Source organism: Maniola hyperantus, chromosome 22 (genome assembly GCF_902806685.2).
Source record: "Maniola hyperantus chromosome 22, iAphHyp1.2, whole genome shotgun sequence".
In the NCBI taxonomy this organism is placed as follows: domain Eukaryota; kingdom Metazoa; phylum Arthropoda; class Insecta; order Lepidoptera; family Nymphalidae; genus Maniola; species Maniola hyperantus.
Window position 1 is genome coordinate 9,622,335 of NC_048557.2, and position 16,414 is coordinate 9,638,748.

Below are 16,414 nucleotides of genomic sequence, written 5' to 3' on the forward strand. Positions count from 1 at the left end.
TCACTTATTCGGTTGCTTTGCATACCTACATCACTATGAATAAGAATATTACTATCTAAATTAGAATGACTGTCACAGTGGTTTATAAACTGGTTTTCAAAAAATATTACATTCCGAGAAACAATAATCTGCTTAGGATTGAAGGGATCAATCAATCTATAGCCTTTAGTATGTTCACAATAGCCAACAAAGATACAACTTCTAGATTTTGAATCAAGCTTATCTCTCTTCACCTGTGGAATGAGTGTCATAGCACGGCAACCAAAAACATGTAGATGGCTCAGGTTGACTTTGTGACCTGTCCATACCTCCTCAGGAGTTTTATTGGGAACAGCTGCAGTAGGGCTTCTATTTTTAAGATATATAGCTGTAGAAATAGCTTCTCCCCAATATTCTTTAGGAAGATTTGCTTCAAGAAGCATACAACGAGCTTTCTCAAAAAGTGTTCGGTTAAGCCTCTCAGAGACACCATTTTGAGATGGACTATATGGAGCAGTAGTTTGATGGACTATACCCTCACTTTTTAAAAACTTGGAGAACTCAGCACTGCAATATTCCCCACCTCTATCAGTACGCAGACATTTAATAAAATAACCAGTTTGTTTCTCAACAGTTGCTTTAAAAATCTTAAATTTGGACAAAACTTCAGCTTTATATCTCATTAAATAGCCATATGACTTTCTAGAAAAATCATCGGTAAACGTTACCAGATATCTAGACCCACCCAGACTCCTTACCGGCATTGGACCACACACATCTGAGTGTAAAAGCTCCAACAACTGCTTGGAACGTTTAGCTTCACCCCTAGGAAACTTTTGTACTGCTTGCTTCCCCTCAACGCACGACACACACTGGTTAGTGACTGTACCATGCTGAGTCGAGTTAGCATTAACACCAACAGCAAGTTTACGGAGAACACTTACCCCTCGGAGACTCAAATGTCCAAGCCGCTTATGCCACAAGCATAAGTCCGGTATATCCTTGGCTCCCTCTGTGTCAAGCGAACTTTGTGGCGTTGGCACAGCATTCACATTATTTGCAGTAAAAGAATGTTCCTGTAAATCATATAAAACATTGTCCAAAATATAAATTCCCCCTTGTCTAGTGGCAGAAACAACAAGAAATTCCCCATCGACAACATAACATCTAGTTTTACTAAACTTCACAGATAAAGCCTTCTCACATAATTTACAAACACTAATTAAATTAGTTGAGAGGTCAGGTATATACAGAACATCTGTTACCAGCTGTGATTTGTTATTTTTCATTGGAATTACAACATCACCATAACCAAGACATCTTAGGGTACTACCATTAGCAACTTGCACAGTCTTATCACACTTTGATAACTTAATAAACCACTGTAAGTCCTTACACATATGTCTTGATGCACCTGAGTCCACAATCCAGTCCTTGCTCTCGAATACTCCATTACTTTGAGCTGCTAGTGCCGTTCCTGGATTACTTTTCTGTTCCTTCTTAAATTTGTAACATTGAAACTTTTTGTGGCCAGGACGGAGACAAAAATGACAAACAGGTACCTTCTTAGTCCTTTGCTTAGATAGCAGGGCCATGTCGTCTTTGCTCTCAGTACGGCCTCTGCGTTGCTCTTCTTGCAACAACCGAGTACGGACTAGATCACTTGAAATTGTACCTGTGCAGGCAACAGCTTCGAGACTAGACACGATTATATCATATTCTTGTGGAAGGCCGCTCAAGATAATCTCTGCAACCTCAGCATCTTCTATAGCTCTTCCAATATCAGTCAACTGCTGGACAAGAGTCGTTATATATTCAAAGTATGCACTCATACTATTAAAATCTGCATAGCTAGCACGGTGCAGCTGTCTTAATAAAGCTACACGTCTGTCAAATCCTTTATCTTCGAACACTGCGCTTAATTTGTCCCAGGCTTGCTTAGCTGTGTTTGCATTTCTAATATATTGCACACATGTGGGCTTCACAGCTAAACTAATATGGGCAAGAGCACGTAAATCTCTAGATGGGTCGACGGGCTCAGTACCTTCAATACATGACCATAAGTCATCTATGATCAAGGTGTGGCGCATGTTGAATTTCCATATGTTGTAGTTACTAATACCTTCCAATTTTTTGAACGGTAAATTGTGATGATGCAGATGGTTAATTAACGCTCCAGAAGCCATTGTCCAATATCTTCACGACGTACTTACAAGTGGCAGATCGCTGACGCAAACAAGCTTTGCGAGAAACGCCGCGCCGCTCACCTCGTGGCGTGGTCGTGACGCAGTTACCGTAAAATACCTTTCCAATTCCAGCGTAGCTCAAGCCCATAACCTCTTGTGGGTTATGAGGAAATAATAAGGCAGATTAGCAGTGGATGAACTGGATCACTTTTATTAGGTATAACAAAATTAATTTAGGGCCGAAACACATAACGCAAACTGCTTATTTTTGCGGCGCCGCAACGCCAAAATCGGCAGTTGCGTTGCCGCGTTGCGGCGTCGCGAAACAGGGCATTATGGTAGGGCAACCATTTTCTCGTGATTTTTGAGTGTGGATAGACGTCTCTCTGCGATGGATCGTAATAAACTTATTGCTTATTTGTTATTAAGAAGACATTATTCTATCTTAAAAATACGGCAAAGAAGATACTGGATACATCCATTAAGTAAGGGTATGAATCCAAATGGCGAGTTCTTTTCTAAAAAATACGAAGCATTAAAGATAGACGAAAAAAAAATTTGTTGCCTACTTTAGAATGAGTATATCATCATTTGAAGAGCTATTAAGCGAGTTATCAAAATATATACAGAAGAAAAAAAATAAAGGAAGAAAACCAGTTACTGCTTTGGAAATGCTGGGCTTAACTTTAAGGTAAAACAAATAGGTTTCTTATTTTTTTTTATTGATGTTTATGGCACTCGGAATCAAATGTTTAGTTTTATTTGTACCCCTGGCTTTATACACCTGTGGTACTAGCGGGGTGTCGATAAAAATTTTGCATCACTAGTGTTCATGGTTTGGGGGTACCTAGTGGTACAAAGCCAGGTTCAAATGAAACAAGACAGAATCAAATTAAGCTTTTTGCATTATACAATTTTCTTACTTTAAGAATACTTTAATAGGCCTTAAAAAATGTAATGATCAATTTAAGAAAAATCAAACTCCTCATCTTGTGAAACATAGGAAGTAGCTGACGTTTCGTCCAGTAAAAATGGTGAATTTATTGGACGTTGTTGGTTTGATGATGAGGTAGTCCTCTGTTCAGTAATCGAACTTCCAGGAGTAGAAGTGTGGTAGCCACTCTGAACCGTATTATCGTATCTCATAGTTGAATATCCTTGATTGTAACCCTGATGCTGATATTCTTGATTATAGCCGTGATGTGTATTTTGATGAATTGAAGGTTGAAGAATGTCGGTTAATATTTGAAGCACCCGACTTTGAAATATCAATGTTTGATTCTCATTTAACGATTGTAGAGATGGTAAAATCCCCTTGAAAAAATGCAAATGTCTATTCTCCGGTGTTTTTAATATTGCCAATAAATCTTCTTCAATATCATCCTTATCATCTGCCTTTCGTTTTCGTGGTTGACTTTTATAACGAGGCAATGCCGTTATTTCATTCTCAATATCTCCTTCCGCTACGCATAAACTGGAATCAGTTGCATTTTGTGAAACCTTTTTCAAAAACTGTAATTGTTTATTCAAGTGATATTCTTTAATTTTTGCAGCTCCAGCTCCTGATCGATTGGCATCTTTTAGTTTTTTTTGATATTTAGCAAAATTATCTTTTATGGCCTTCCACTTCTTGACTAAATCATTACCTGCAACAAAAAACTTCACAAGTGAAAAATAGTAATAAAGACTAAAATTCCCTAGATTCCATTTATACTACATATAAAATTTGATATAACTTTCATAAGTACTTTCGGTCCATCCAATTTCATATAAATGGCTGGCCGCCGAAAAAGAATAATTTTCTGCTTTTTCTTGACTTAGGCAAGTTAAAAACTGATTGACTTTGCCTAGAACAACCATAATGTAAAATATTTATTGAGTACTTCTTTGAAAAACTACCTGTCTATCTTTGAAAATCTATTCCTTTAGCAACACTATTACCTGCGCGGTTTGAGTTTGATTATACCTACATTTGTATTATTTTATTATTTGCCTACTAATTATTATTTCATTTTAGATTTCTAGCAACCGGCAGTGACTTTAAAACCATGCATACGAATTACTTCCGAGGAGCAAGTACAATAGCAAAAATTGTAAGGACAGTTTGTCGCGCCATATGGAAACATCTATCAAGTCAAAATATACCTCCTATAACAAAACAGGTTCTAGAAGATGTCGCTATTGAGTTTGACAAGAAAGCAAATTTTCCTAACTGCATAGGAGCTCTTGATGGTAAACATGTCCGTATTACATGTCCTGCGCACAGTGGATCACTGTTTTACAATTATAAGGGCTATAATTCAATAGTTTTATTAGCTCTTGTAGATTCTAGATATAGATTCATTTTTGTCGATATAGGAGCGTATGGCAAGGAAAGTGACTCCACCGTTTTCCAGAACTCTAAACTTTATGATTTGATTATGACACGCAAATTACCTATTCCTGTACCAAAGCCTTTACCAGGTTCTCAAAATGAAACTCCATTTGTTTTTGTAGGAGATGAAGCATTCTCAATTTCGAATAACGTCATGCGCCCTTACTCAGGAAAACATTTGTCGGTACAACAAAGAGTTTACAATTATCGACTGAGTCGTGCCCGAAGATATGTCGAGTGCGCTTTTGGCATCCTAGCCAATAAATGGCGCATATTTCATCGATCTATGAATGTGCAATACGAATTTGCGACAGACATTATCAAGGCATGTTGTGTAATGCACAACTTTGTTTTGAATCGAGATGGAGTACAAGCGACCGATGACATTATCTTTGATGATTCTGATCTGCAAATGTTGCATTTGCCCACAGCAAATGAAAATAATTTAAGCCCACATCTAATACGGAATGATTTTTGTAATTACTTTTCCAGTGATGTTGGCGCCCTAAGTTGGCAATTAAACAAAATATGAATGTTCGTATACCTACTCAGTTCAAAATACAAATAATACCTTAATACATTTGATTCAAACTATTTAACATGTTGTGAACAAACATAAAAAAAGCATATATACGGTCGAACTGAGTAACCTCTTCCTTTTTTTGAAGTCGGTTAAAAATGTGTATTTTATTTCTTTTCTTTCATTATTAATTATTTCACTGTTAAAATTTTCAATAAATGTGATTTACTTTTGTAAGATGTTTTATTTCTTATCTATGTACTTTTGAATAGTTTTGAATCAAGTGTCCACTCTACGACTATAAATGTTACTCTATGCACAAGAAACGTTTGAAGTGCAACCATTAAAATTATAGCTATCTCTTTCAATTGCGTTTTATTTCATATCTTTTGGTTTGCTAATCAGTAAAACTTGCAAATGTGTGCAGTTTTGGATTGCTGGGAGGTAATGATTTAAACACAGGAACAGATTTAAAACGTAAATTACTATGAACGTAACTTATCTTTAGTTTAAAATATCATTGCCTAAGACTATATGTTACTACTTACCCAGTTTTGATTTTTCGGTTGAGTTTTTTTTCCTTGTAATCAACATAAACGATCTCACAAATGCTTTTCCATGCTTCTTGTTTTATAAATTTGTCTTTATAGGTTTCGTCACTAGTATCCCACAAACAACGGTGTTCCTGAACCGAAGATATAAACAGATCGACGTCAACGTCAGACATTTTAATTTTAAAACTGCTTCTCGGTTGACACGTGTTGTTTGCAAGAGTGTTAGAAACAAACTGCATCCTTGTCAACAAGTATGACGTCATAACGCTGGAATTCACGTCGTGCGTTGCGGCGCCGCACCGCTATAGCGCACTGCCGATTTCAGCGGCGCGGCGCCGCAACGCGCTTATGTGTTTCGGCCCTTAGAGAGCTAATTAATACATGTCGATGCCGCCATGGTTGCCCAAGAGAAGCGCTAAGTAAAGGTTGGCTGTCAAACAGCAAAACACTATTGGTTGTCTGTGGTCTTAGATGAAAATCAGGGTTGCCAAGTCATTTATAAATTGACCCCTAATTTTCATATTTACAACAAATAGTGCAACGGGTGGGATTTGAACCGTCGACCTTTTGGTTTTTAGTCCACTCCTTTACCAGTTGAGCTATTGAGGCTCTGAGTGTGGATTTAATGTAAGGTTTTTAGGGTTCTGTACCAAAATTAGGCTACTTTTATCTCGGAAAACCAAAGAGTTTCCACGTGATTTTTAAAAACCTAATTCCACGCGGACGAAGTCGCGGACATCAGCTAGTTATGATATACACTGCTCAAGTTTTCAATGTTTTCAGGTGAGTAGATATTTGCTTACATCTCTATGGTAACATTGCCCCGGGGTACGTCGGTATTCGACGACCTTTAGAAATGTTTCAAACTTGTAAGCGAATATACCTACATATTTAAACGCTTACCCTCTAACAAATAAACCTGGAATAGCGGTGGAATAGTTATACTCTGTTTTGTCTTTCTCTGTCATCAGTAATTTGACATTTGAAGGAAAAAGACAAAACAGAGTATAACTATTCCACCGCTATTCCAAGTTTATTTGTTAGAGGGTTACGGTAATAGGTAGGTATAACGGTGAAGGAAAGCGTTGTGAGGAAACCTTTAAGGAAAGTTAGAGGTGCATGCCCGGCATCGAACCCCTGCGAATAGGAGGAATTATAGTCTGGTGGGAGGGAGGCTTCGGCTGTGGCTAGGTACCACCCTACCGGCAAATTCGTGTTGCCAAAGCTTTCCGGTACGATGCCGTGTAGAAACCAAAGGGTTACCGAAAATTACATACCCCTTCCAGGTGCCTTCCTGTTTAGCCCGCTACCATCTTTTACTGCATCATCACTTACCAGCAGGTGAGATTTAAGACGGCAGTCAAGGGATTAAAACTATCTGGTATCTGAATAATAATTAAAAGGAGGCTGACGTCTTAACAACGCTCATAAATAATAATCCATACTAATATTATGAATGCGAAAGTGTGTCTGTCTGTGTCTGTCTGTCTGTCTGCTAGCTTTTCATGGCTCAACCGTTCAACCGATTTTGACGAAATTTGGTACAGAGGTAGCTTGCAACCCGGGGAAGGACATAGGCTATTTTTTATTCCGGAAAGTTTAAGAGTTCCCACAGGATTTTTAAAAACCTAAATCCACGCGTACGAAGTCGCGGGCATCAGCTACTCAACAATAAAGTCTAGGCATCATAATTCACAAGAAAGACAACGGAATCGGTGCCAATATTTCATAATTAACGCCACTCGCCAACTCTACGTGATCTGAAAACCCGATGAACAATCTAACGTACGAGTACCATTGAAATATATTTCGATGAATAGATATAGTACAAAAAAAATGGGCCGAGTTGAGAACCACCTCCTTTTTGGGAGTCGGTTAAAAATTAAATAATTTACCAAGCAAAAAAAACTATAATATTATTTCAGTGTTTATTGAGAGGAGTACCTAGTCGGATTTTAGTTTCTACTTTCTATATCTTGTACGCGACAGGTCGAGATGACAATCGGGGAGGGAACGCCCCGCACACCCACACAGCCCGCGCGCTATACCGGTGCGGGCGAGTGCGGATGACGTGCGGGGCGTCCACCCGCCTCATACCCCGATTGCCATCTCGAGCTGTCGTGTAGTAAGTACAGAGTTCTGCGACATACGAGTAACTTTTTTTAACTTTAATCTGAGCAAAGTCAAAGTACCTGCGCTATAGATCTTAGCCTAAATAAATAGCACTAAATGTCTTAACGCACAGTTAAAAAACAGTTGCACTAGACTAGGGTTTTAGTATATTAGCATACATATATAACGCTCTGTTAATTTGTAACATAACGTCGCTTCACTACGTCTCTGCCGCAATGAGCCTTGAGCCTAAGTAGGTATTGTTTGCGACAGGTTGAGATGGCAATCGGGGTATGAGGCTTGGGGAATGCTCCGCAAGCCACCCGCGCTCGCTCGCACTGGGCTAGTGCGGGGGCTGTGCGGGTGTGCGGAGCGTTCCCTCCCCGATTGCCATCTTGACCTGTCGCGTACTATAGGTACCTACAGTACGCGGCAGAAAGTAATGTACATCGGCCTTTAATGACATTTCGGCTTTGTAGAGCGTTGTCTCTGTCACTCATATCTATATGACGTTTTATCGGTCTCAACGACAGAGACAATGCTCTACAAATCTGCTTCTAAAGGTCGAAGTACATTACTTTCTGCCGCGTACTGTACGCTTTTATTTAATCACGTTTCGAATGAAGATAGATGTCGGTACGGGGCAACAAAGGAAGGTAACTTTTCTTAATTTATTAAGGCGGGTACAAACGCTGTAACGTAACATGCAATGACGCAATGAAAGAATTTACCGTCCACATTGTCGCAATGTATCATGCAATGTAACAAAATTCCCATAGTGTGGACGCCTTGCGCGCACGAACCGTGCACAGTACGCGCACGAACAGAGCATTTCAACTCGTGCGCGCCGCGATCCGCCATTTGTCGGTTTTTCGCCGAACACAAAGGGGCGCGCAGTGTGCAAAAGATGCGAAGTACGTACGTGCTCATATCGTGCGCACGCTGCGTCCACACTTATGAAATGCTCCTTTCATGTTACATTGCATGTTACGTTACAGCGGTCTGTACCCGGCTTTAGAGAACTTAATTTAATATATTATGGACTATCGACCTCGCCCCTCGCACGGGAGAGGAACTATTCCACTGTAGGTATAGTCCGCGACAGGACGAGATGGCAATCGGGGTATGAGGCGGAGGGATGTGCGGGTGTTCGGGTTCCCTCCCCGATTGCCATCTCAACCTGTTGCGTACTGTAACATTGTTTTCATGATCCGACGGAGAACCAGAGTAAGCGACACCGCTCAACGGGTTGCGAAGCTGAAGTGACCCACCACTAGGTGTGCAAACGACCTCAAACGAGTTGCATATCAACCGTGTTATAAAGTAAATAAAGGTTTTAAAGTAAATTAAGTTGAGTTTTAGTTTTAGTCTGTATCTATCTAATTATTTTTTCTTCTTTTTTGAGTTCCGTTTTTTCAACTGGCTTTACGGCTCTGGGTTCTAACTTCTAGCAGTTCTAGCCCTTTTGAGCCATATCAACCGTGTTTTTGAATTAAATAAAGTTAAGTTTTAGTTATCAAAAAAGGCGCTGCTACACTACCTCTGTATCTATGTAATTATTTTTTCTTCTTTTTTAAGTTCTTAGTTGATTTGTTGAGTTTCTTCTTATCATCTCTATTCACTTCTCCAACAACGCGTTGTATCGGTAACATGAGCTGGTCAGCGAGTGCTAGCAACTGCGAGCGGCGAGAGTGTAGGGCGTCCATACAACGGTTGAGGCAGACCTCCAATGCGCCAGCTGCTTTGGCTAAAGCTGCACATGTCTTGGTCGCCTCGGCTGCTGTGTACTTACCACCTAAAAGAAAAAAATGGTTGGATGAACAAACTTTGCTCAGAGTTCGAGACAGGTTTTTGTCAAAAATATAAATCTTGACTCGTTTTAACTGAGTGGACCAAGAGCCAGCGCGTGCCAGACCTTCGTTATTTTATAAAAGCTGAAAGTATTGTCCCCAGAATAGGGAGGAACGATCAGCGACTATAAAGTTTGGATCATAGTAGCTTTGGGAGATAACGTGTAATAAAGGTAAGTATAAAAATCTTACGTCAAAGTATAAAGTCTATTTTTTTTAATTTTTTTTTTCGGGATAGTATTAGAAACCACGTCATACATTGCCAGACACCCTAAACTTACTTTAATGGCGTCTGGCAGGGGGTTGCCACGACATTAAGTGTCTGGCAATGTATGACGTGATTTCTAATACTGTTCCGAAGAAAGTATAAAAAAATTAGACTTTATACTTTTAAGATTTTTTATACCTTTGTTATCTGTTGTCTCCTAAAGCCACCATGATCCAAACTTCATAGTCGCTGATCATTCCTTTTTGTGCTGGAGACAATACGCAGAGCAACTTTCAGCTTTTATCAAATAGCGAAGGTCTGGCACGCACTGGCTCTTTTCATTCTAAGTGTCTTACGTCTGAACAAAGCACATAGAACTTTAGAAAGAGATAACGGTTTCGTATAGTGTTGTCTCAGTCGTTGGAACCAACAAAACGTCACTTAAGTATGACTCATACTCGTACCGTATGAGCGACAAGGACGACGTTCTACGAAGCCGAAATCTCTTTAAGTTCTTTGTACAATATTTCCTGCCGGGTTATTACCTGTACTACGCGACAGGTCGAGATGGCAATCGGGGTGGGAACGCTCCGCATACCTACACAGCACCCGCATCCCGCGCTAACCCGGTGCAGTATAGCGCAGGTGACGTGCGGGTGTGCAGGGCGTCCCCCCCGCCTCATACCCCGATTGCCATCTTGACCTGTCGCGTACTATACTTACTACAACAAAAGTATAGGAACCTATATACACCTTCAATGAAAAGCTTCAGCTGCGACATAAATCGAAAGTTCGAGATCCTTGCCACCAGAATTTCATGTTGAATATTCTTCTTATATCCCTCTATAGCTGAATCTAAAGACTCTTGAAACTGCCCTCTATGCTTCACTAAACGTGGCGCGTAACTTAACAGCTTAAGTCTCTTTACCTCTGGATCCGGAATGTGTGATAAGAGATCATCCATATCTGTTTGGATACTGCTAATCCATTTGCAGAAGGGATATAATTCTGGTGCATCCAATGCTAGGAATGAGGATGCCTCCAGCGGAAGACTATCAATGCGTTCATAGATAGCATCCAAGTGAGAATCAAGGCGTCGGTCATGGAATTGAAGCTCAGCTAAACGTGCTTCCTTAGCAGCCTTCAGTCGTTCAGCTCTTATTCCATGGGACATCAGTTTTAGAGAATACCGCGTGTTCAGTTGCAAACTTCTCTCGTCCACCCATTTCCGTGCCTGACGGTTCAATTCCTCCGATATTGCAGGTAAATTGTATTCGAATGAGTCGAGAAAACCGTTTCTCCAATTATTCAGAGCCACTTCCTGAAGCTCAGTTTGAAGAATAGCTCGCGGTAACGGAGCGCGTAAAGTAAAAGGCTTAGCCACAGGAGATCCGATGCTAACACCACTATTTAAGCTTCCAGATTTTTCCAGAATCGTTTTTGGGTGGTTTTCCAAAAAAACGCCACACTCGGCTAGCAGAACGTTAGCCATGGCTATAGGTAAATCCATATATTCCTCAAGCTTGGCAATTTCACTTTCGCTATGTTGGGTGATCATTTCTGCGATTTTTTTAAGTAAATTCGTAATGACTTCGAAGGTATACTGCAATTTGTCAACATCGGGCGCGCAGCGAAATTGCTCCAATGCAATGTTAAAATTGACTTCGTTCGCGAGTTCAGTTATATCGTGATTCGTTTGCATATCTTCAACCGCAGCAACGGTCAGCTTTTGAACTAATGCCGAACGCAGCATGTGATCATCCCATAAATGGCTGGCATCAAACAGTATCATGTAGGTGTCACGTAGAGACTTCCCTAATGTAGATAAACTTTGTTGCATATGCTGTACATCATCACGAGCCATTTCTTCTAAATCCTTATAAATTGAACCCTTAACCTGTACATTACTATCTGATATACGTTTAAGAGCACGGTTTATCATGTTATCTAATTCCAAAGTTAGCGTTTCAGAATTACTTCTGTCAACTTTAAGAAATCCAATATCTTTGTGTAAGTCGTCTAACTGACTTGAAAACCCTGAGAATATTTTAAGAATAGCATTACGGTACGCTTCAACTAACTGAGATACGCAGGCTTTAAATTCTTCTATATCAACTAAAACCCCGTGTGAATCTCCTGATTCGTCAACTTTCTTGCTTGTGTTACTATCAGCACTATCGGATCTCTTAGTAAAAGATTGACTCTTCCGCGTCCATGGTAGAGCACTCTGAACTCTACTTAGTTTAGATTGCTTGAGACATAACTGATTTAAAGCCGAGCGAGCACGGACTATACTTTCATCTAGCTGCACTCTTAACTGCGCCTCTAGTTCAATATAAGCCCGAGAATTGCTGAGTAACTGTTGATTAATTTCGTACATCCTATCATCAAAATCGTGAAGCAAATCTTTAGGAGTTTTATGTCCAACAGCAATTAATCGTTGAAATTGAGATTTAAAAAAGCTTCTTATGCCGTCAGCACGTTCTCTCTCTAGTCCTAAAGCTTCTTGTTTGAAATTAGCTAAATCTTGTATCCTGTATGTAAATAATTTTGTGATTTCCATAAGTGCCTTGTTCCTAGCTTCCATAGACAGAACTCCTTCATCAGGTTTAGATTTTTCTACGACACAATCTATATCATTTTGATTTTGTTTGATTTGAGCTAGTAGAATTTCAGATATCGTTCTAATCTTTGTATCGATGTCTTTATTGACTCTTGCTGCATCTTGCATTAGATCTTGTAAGATCTTTTCGTGGTTTTGTTCGCGGTCTTTAAGATAGTTTGTTAGAGTAGGGCCACAATGTCGAGGTACCCACTGATCGGGAAGTGCTGATACTGCTGCCATATCATCAGAACACCCCGCTACTGCAACTAAAGGTTCCTTTATTGTATCTTTGCAAAAACATGGTTCTATAGGTCTTTCATTTTTCCGGTTCATAGTTTCGTATCTCAAGTTTTTTCTATGCAAAAGTATTCTACAAGTTTGATTTTTCTAAAAATATTTTAAATTGTAAATTAAACTGGAGTAAGTTATCGGAAATTTTCTTTAAATAAAACGTCTTTTTATATATAAAAATAAACATGTCAAAATAAATTATAAATCCTAAATATCAGCAATGTTTCTAAAAAATTAAAAAGTTTGTGGACCAATCAGGTCGTATCGCACCTCGCACTGTAAAACACAGCATTGGATGACCTTCCCCACTGGATATACAGAAGAACTCTAGCGAGAAGGTGGGCTAGTCAAGCGGCAAAGGTCCGTTTTCTACTGTAGTTCTACGGTACCCGGTGGAATGGGGAGGTCTTCCAATGCTGTGCCTTGCAATGCGAGGTCCCCACTCAAGCACCTTGGGACCCCAACGTCTATCGGTTCTTCACGCTAGATCTATCAAAGTACTTAATAATACTAAACATTTTATTTTCATTGTTACAGTTGGAGAATGTGCAGATGCTGGATAAGTACAACCTGCGGAACCCGTCGAAAGGCACGCTGTACTTCGCCACCACACACCTCATCTTTGTCGACCATGAAATGAGGAAGGAGACATGGGTAAGTTTTTTTTAAATTTGTTATAGGCACACACTTGATTCACACCTGATTGAAAGTCATGGTGTGGCCTAAGATGGGACGCGTTTACCTAGAAGATGCCTATTCACTCTTGTTTTAAAGATACCCGGGTTGTAATTGGTAGGAAACATAGTTTTATATCGTCAATTTGATAAATGGAACTAATTTTTATTTTGTAGTCAGTTACGAGCCCGATTTCCCGTGATTAGTAACCAGTTACTAATTTATTCCGTTACGAACCCGGATAAAAAATTCTTGATTAATAACCAGTTAACGAAGCATTAATCTTATTTTGTAGCTGGTCACGAAACATTGTTTACCAACGTGGATGGAACCATATGTTTTCTATATATTTTACAATGAATTAAAACATATCTCCTTACAGATTCTCCTGATGCACATATCCTCGGTGGAAAGGTTGCCCATCACGACTACAGGCTCGCCTTTGCTGGTCCGCACGAAGACCTTCCAGTCGGTGTTCTTCGTCATCCCGCGCGAGAGAGACTGCCATGAGATGCACCAGACCCTGCTAAGGCTGAGCCAACCCGGTAGGTCTCTCTCTCTCATATCTCCTTACAGATTCTCCTGATGCACATATCCTCGGTGGAAAGGTTGCCCATCACGACTACAGGCTCGCTTGGTTCTCCTGCGGATCTCCTCATTTCGGAACTTATCCCTCAAGGAAACTCTTAACACAGCCCTCTCCATAGCTCGCTAAGCGACTTTAGCTTTGTGAACAAGACCGTTTGTCAGCGTCCACGTTTCCACGAAAAGTTCCAAAGTTCCACTAATATAAGTCCCGCAAATGGCTAATGCGCGTGGCCGCCATTTTAGTGACGTCAGCACTAGACTGTAGCTTCGAGCTGATAGTATATTTTTATGTGGGCTGACGTCATTTCGATGTTAGTAAGGCATGGTTCCAGCACAATAGCAATTTGCGGTACTTATACCACAATTATATGTTTTCTGCTACAGTTCATCTAGACGAGCTATACTGCTTCCACTACAAGTCCACCCCGGACGATCTGCCCAAGTCAGCCGGGTGGAACTTCTTCGACATCCAGACGGAGTACCAGAGGATGAACGTGCCAAATGACCAGTGGGTCCTATGCACCTCCAACAGGGATTATGAGGTTAGATATTTTACTATAGTACCCGGCAGGAAAGATTTCACATCGAACATTCATCAATCATCAATGATGATTCATCATCATCAACCCGTCGCTGGCTCACTACTGAACACTGGTCTCCTCTCAGAATGGCCATGGTCTACCACGCTGGCCAAATGCGGATTAACAAACTTCGCACGCCTTTGGGAACCTTATGGAGATGATTTTTAAAAACCTAAATGTAACTAGTGTCTAACTTTTCTTCTAATTATATTTTCAGCTCTGCGACACATATCCAAGTGAGATCTACGTGCCAGCGCGCGCGTCCACGGCCGTCCTGCTAGGCAGCGCCAGCTTCAGGTCCCGCGGCCGTCTGCCAGTACTGGCTTACTTGCATCACAACAAGGCTGCCATAGCACGGTGTAGCCAGCCACTCAGCGGGTTTTCAGCCAGGTAACTAGTACACAGACAAATATTTGTCTTTAGAGAAAAATTCTAAAGGATTTCGGTGACTGCCAGATGGGAGGAAGAAATCGTCAGTTGCTATCAGGTGAGATCGCAGTCAAGCGCTCGTGACCTAATATATGCATTCTTTTCGATAACAAAATTCGTACATCGAGATGAAAAAATTAGGATTTCGACGAGAAGAGATTTTTTTTTAATCTTTTATTAACAGGCTTTTACAATTATGTATGTCAGCCTTATTATACTTTATCTTATTCTACAATTCTATTTATATATACAGTTCTAACTTATCCTAAAATGAGAAAAGCTTTGGTTTTTTGAATTGGGTTTGTATGGTTTTCGATCTTATATGATCGATTTTCTGCATAGCTTAATTTTTTATTTGCGTTGTGCGTTAAAGAATCTTTTACAACTAAGAGAGCCTTTTAGAGCCTCAATAGCTCAATGGTTAAAGGAGTGGACTGAAATCCGAAACGTCGCCGGTTCACGAGCCTCAATAGCTCAACCGGTAAAGGAGTGGACTGAAAACCGAAAGGTCGGCGGTTCAAACCCCGCCCGTTGCACTAATGTCGTACCTACTCCTAGCACAAGCTTGACGCTTAGTTGGAGAGGAAAGGGGAATATTAGTCATTTAACATGGCTAATATTCTTTTTTATTAAAAAAAAAAAAACCCCCACCCGTTGCACTATTGTCGTACCTTACTCCCAGTACAAGCTTAACACTTAGTTGGAGGGGAAAGGGGAATATTAGTCATCATGATGAACTTGGCTAAAAAATGTTTCTTGAATTTTTGTACCTTTGATGTTTCAGATGTATGGAAGATGAACAAATGTTAGACCTGATTCGACGAGCGAATCCGAATTGCGGGTACATGTACGTCGTTGATACAAGGCCAAGGGTAAGAATTATTATTATTAACTAGCTTATGCTCGCGACGTCGTCCGCGTGGATTACACAAATTTCAAACCCCTATTTCACCTGTTTAGGGGTTGAATTTTCAAAAATCCTTTCTTAGCGGATGCCTAGGTCATAATAGCTATCTGCATGCCAAATTTCAACCCGATCCGTCCAGTAGATTGAGCTGTGCGTTGATAGATCATTCAGTCAGTCAGTCAGTCGTCTGACTGATAACATTCGTCGGTCTGTAAATCACAAGGCATTTTTTTTATAGATCAACGCAATGGTGAATCGCGCAGCGGGCAAAGGCTACGAAAACGAGGCTTTCTACGAGAACATAAAGTTCCAGTTTATGGGCATCGGCAACATACACGTGATGCGCAAGAGTCTGCAGAAACTCGTCGAGAGTAAGTCGAACAAACATCTCTCGCTTCGCAACCCGCTGAGGTCGCTATACCCTATCTGCGGATTGAAATTAATATAGCGCTCACTCTGTTTGACTCTATCATTTGTATAGGTACGTAAGAGAGAGGGCGCTATACAAAATTATCCGCGGAATGAAGTTAATATAGCGCTCTCTCTGTTTGGCTC

General features: G+C 40.3%; 3 protein-coding genes and 1 long non-coding RNA gene across 4 annotated transcripts in view; 2 read left to right on the forward strand and 2 right to left on the reverse strand.

Moving 5' to 3' along the window:
* Positions 1 to 16,414, forward strand: part of Mtmr6 (Myotubularin related protein 6) — a 91,930-nt gene that overhangs the window by 49,229 nt on the left and 26,287 nt on the right. The window contains exons 2-7 of the mRNA XM_069506320.1: positions 13,217 to 13,333; positions 13,737 to 13,899; positions 14,327 to 14,484; positions 14,741 to 14,913; positions 15,737 to 15,824; positions 16,098 to 16,230. Coding sequence (XP_069362421.1) covers positions 13,217 to 13,333; positions 13,737 to 13,899; positions 14,327 to 14,484; positions 14,741 to 14,913; positions 15,737 to 15,824; positions 16,098 to 16,230 — 832 coding nt within the window. The remainder of the gene's footprint in view (positions 1 to 13,216; positions 13,334 to 13,736; positions 13,900 to 14,326; positions 14,485 to 14,740; positions 14,914 to 15,736; positions 15,825 to 16,097; positions 16,231 to 16,414) is intronic.
* LOC117992949 (uncharacterized) lies at positions 2,404 to 5,292 on the forward strand. Its single transcript, XM_034980681.2, has 2 exons — positions 2,404 to 2,856; positions 4,183 to 5,292. The coding sequence occupies exons 1-2, from the start codon at positions 2,741 to 2,743 to the stop codon at positions 5,069 to 5,071; spliced, it is 1,005 nt and encodes a 334-aa protein (XP_034836572.1). The 5' UTR covers positions 2,404 to 2,740; the 3' UTR covers positions 5,072 to 5,292.
* Positions 2,871 to 5,911, reverse strand: LOC117992951 (uncharacterized). Its single transcript, XR_011238058.1, has 2 exons — positions 5,608 to 5,911; positions 2,871 to 3,811 (listed from the first exon to the last, which is right to left on the reverse strand). It is a non-coding gene; the product is annotated as an uncharacterized lncRNA (long non-coding RNA).
* Positions 9,228 to 12,728, reverse strand: LOC138403927 (uncharacterized). Its single transcript, XM_069506205.1, has 2 exons — positions 10,537 to 12,728; positions 9,228 to 9,520 (listed from the first exon to the last, which is right to left on the reverse strand). The coding sequence occupies exons 1-2, from the start codon at positions 12,719 to 12,721 to the stop codon at positions 9,282 to 9,284; spliced, it is 2,424 nt and encodes an 807-aa protein (XP_069362306.1). The 5' UTR covers positions 12,722 to 12,728; the 3' UTR covers positions 9,228 to 9,281.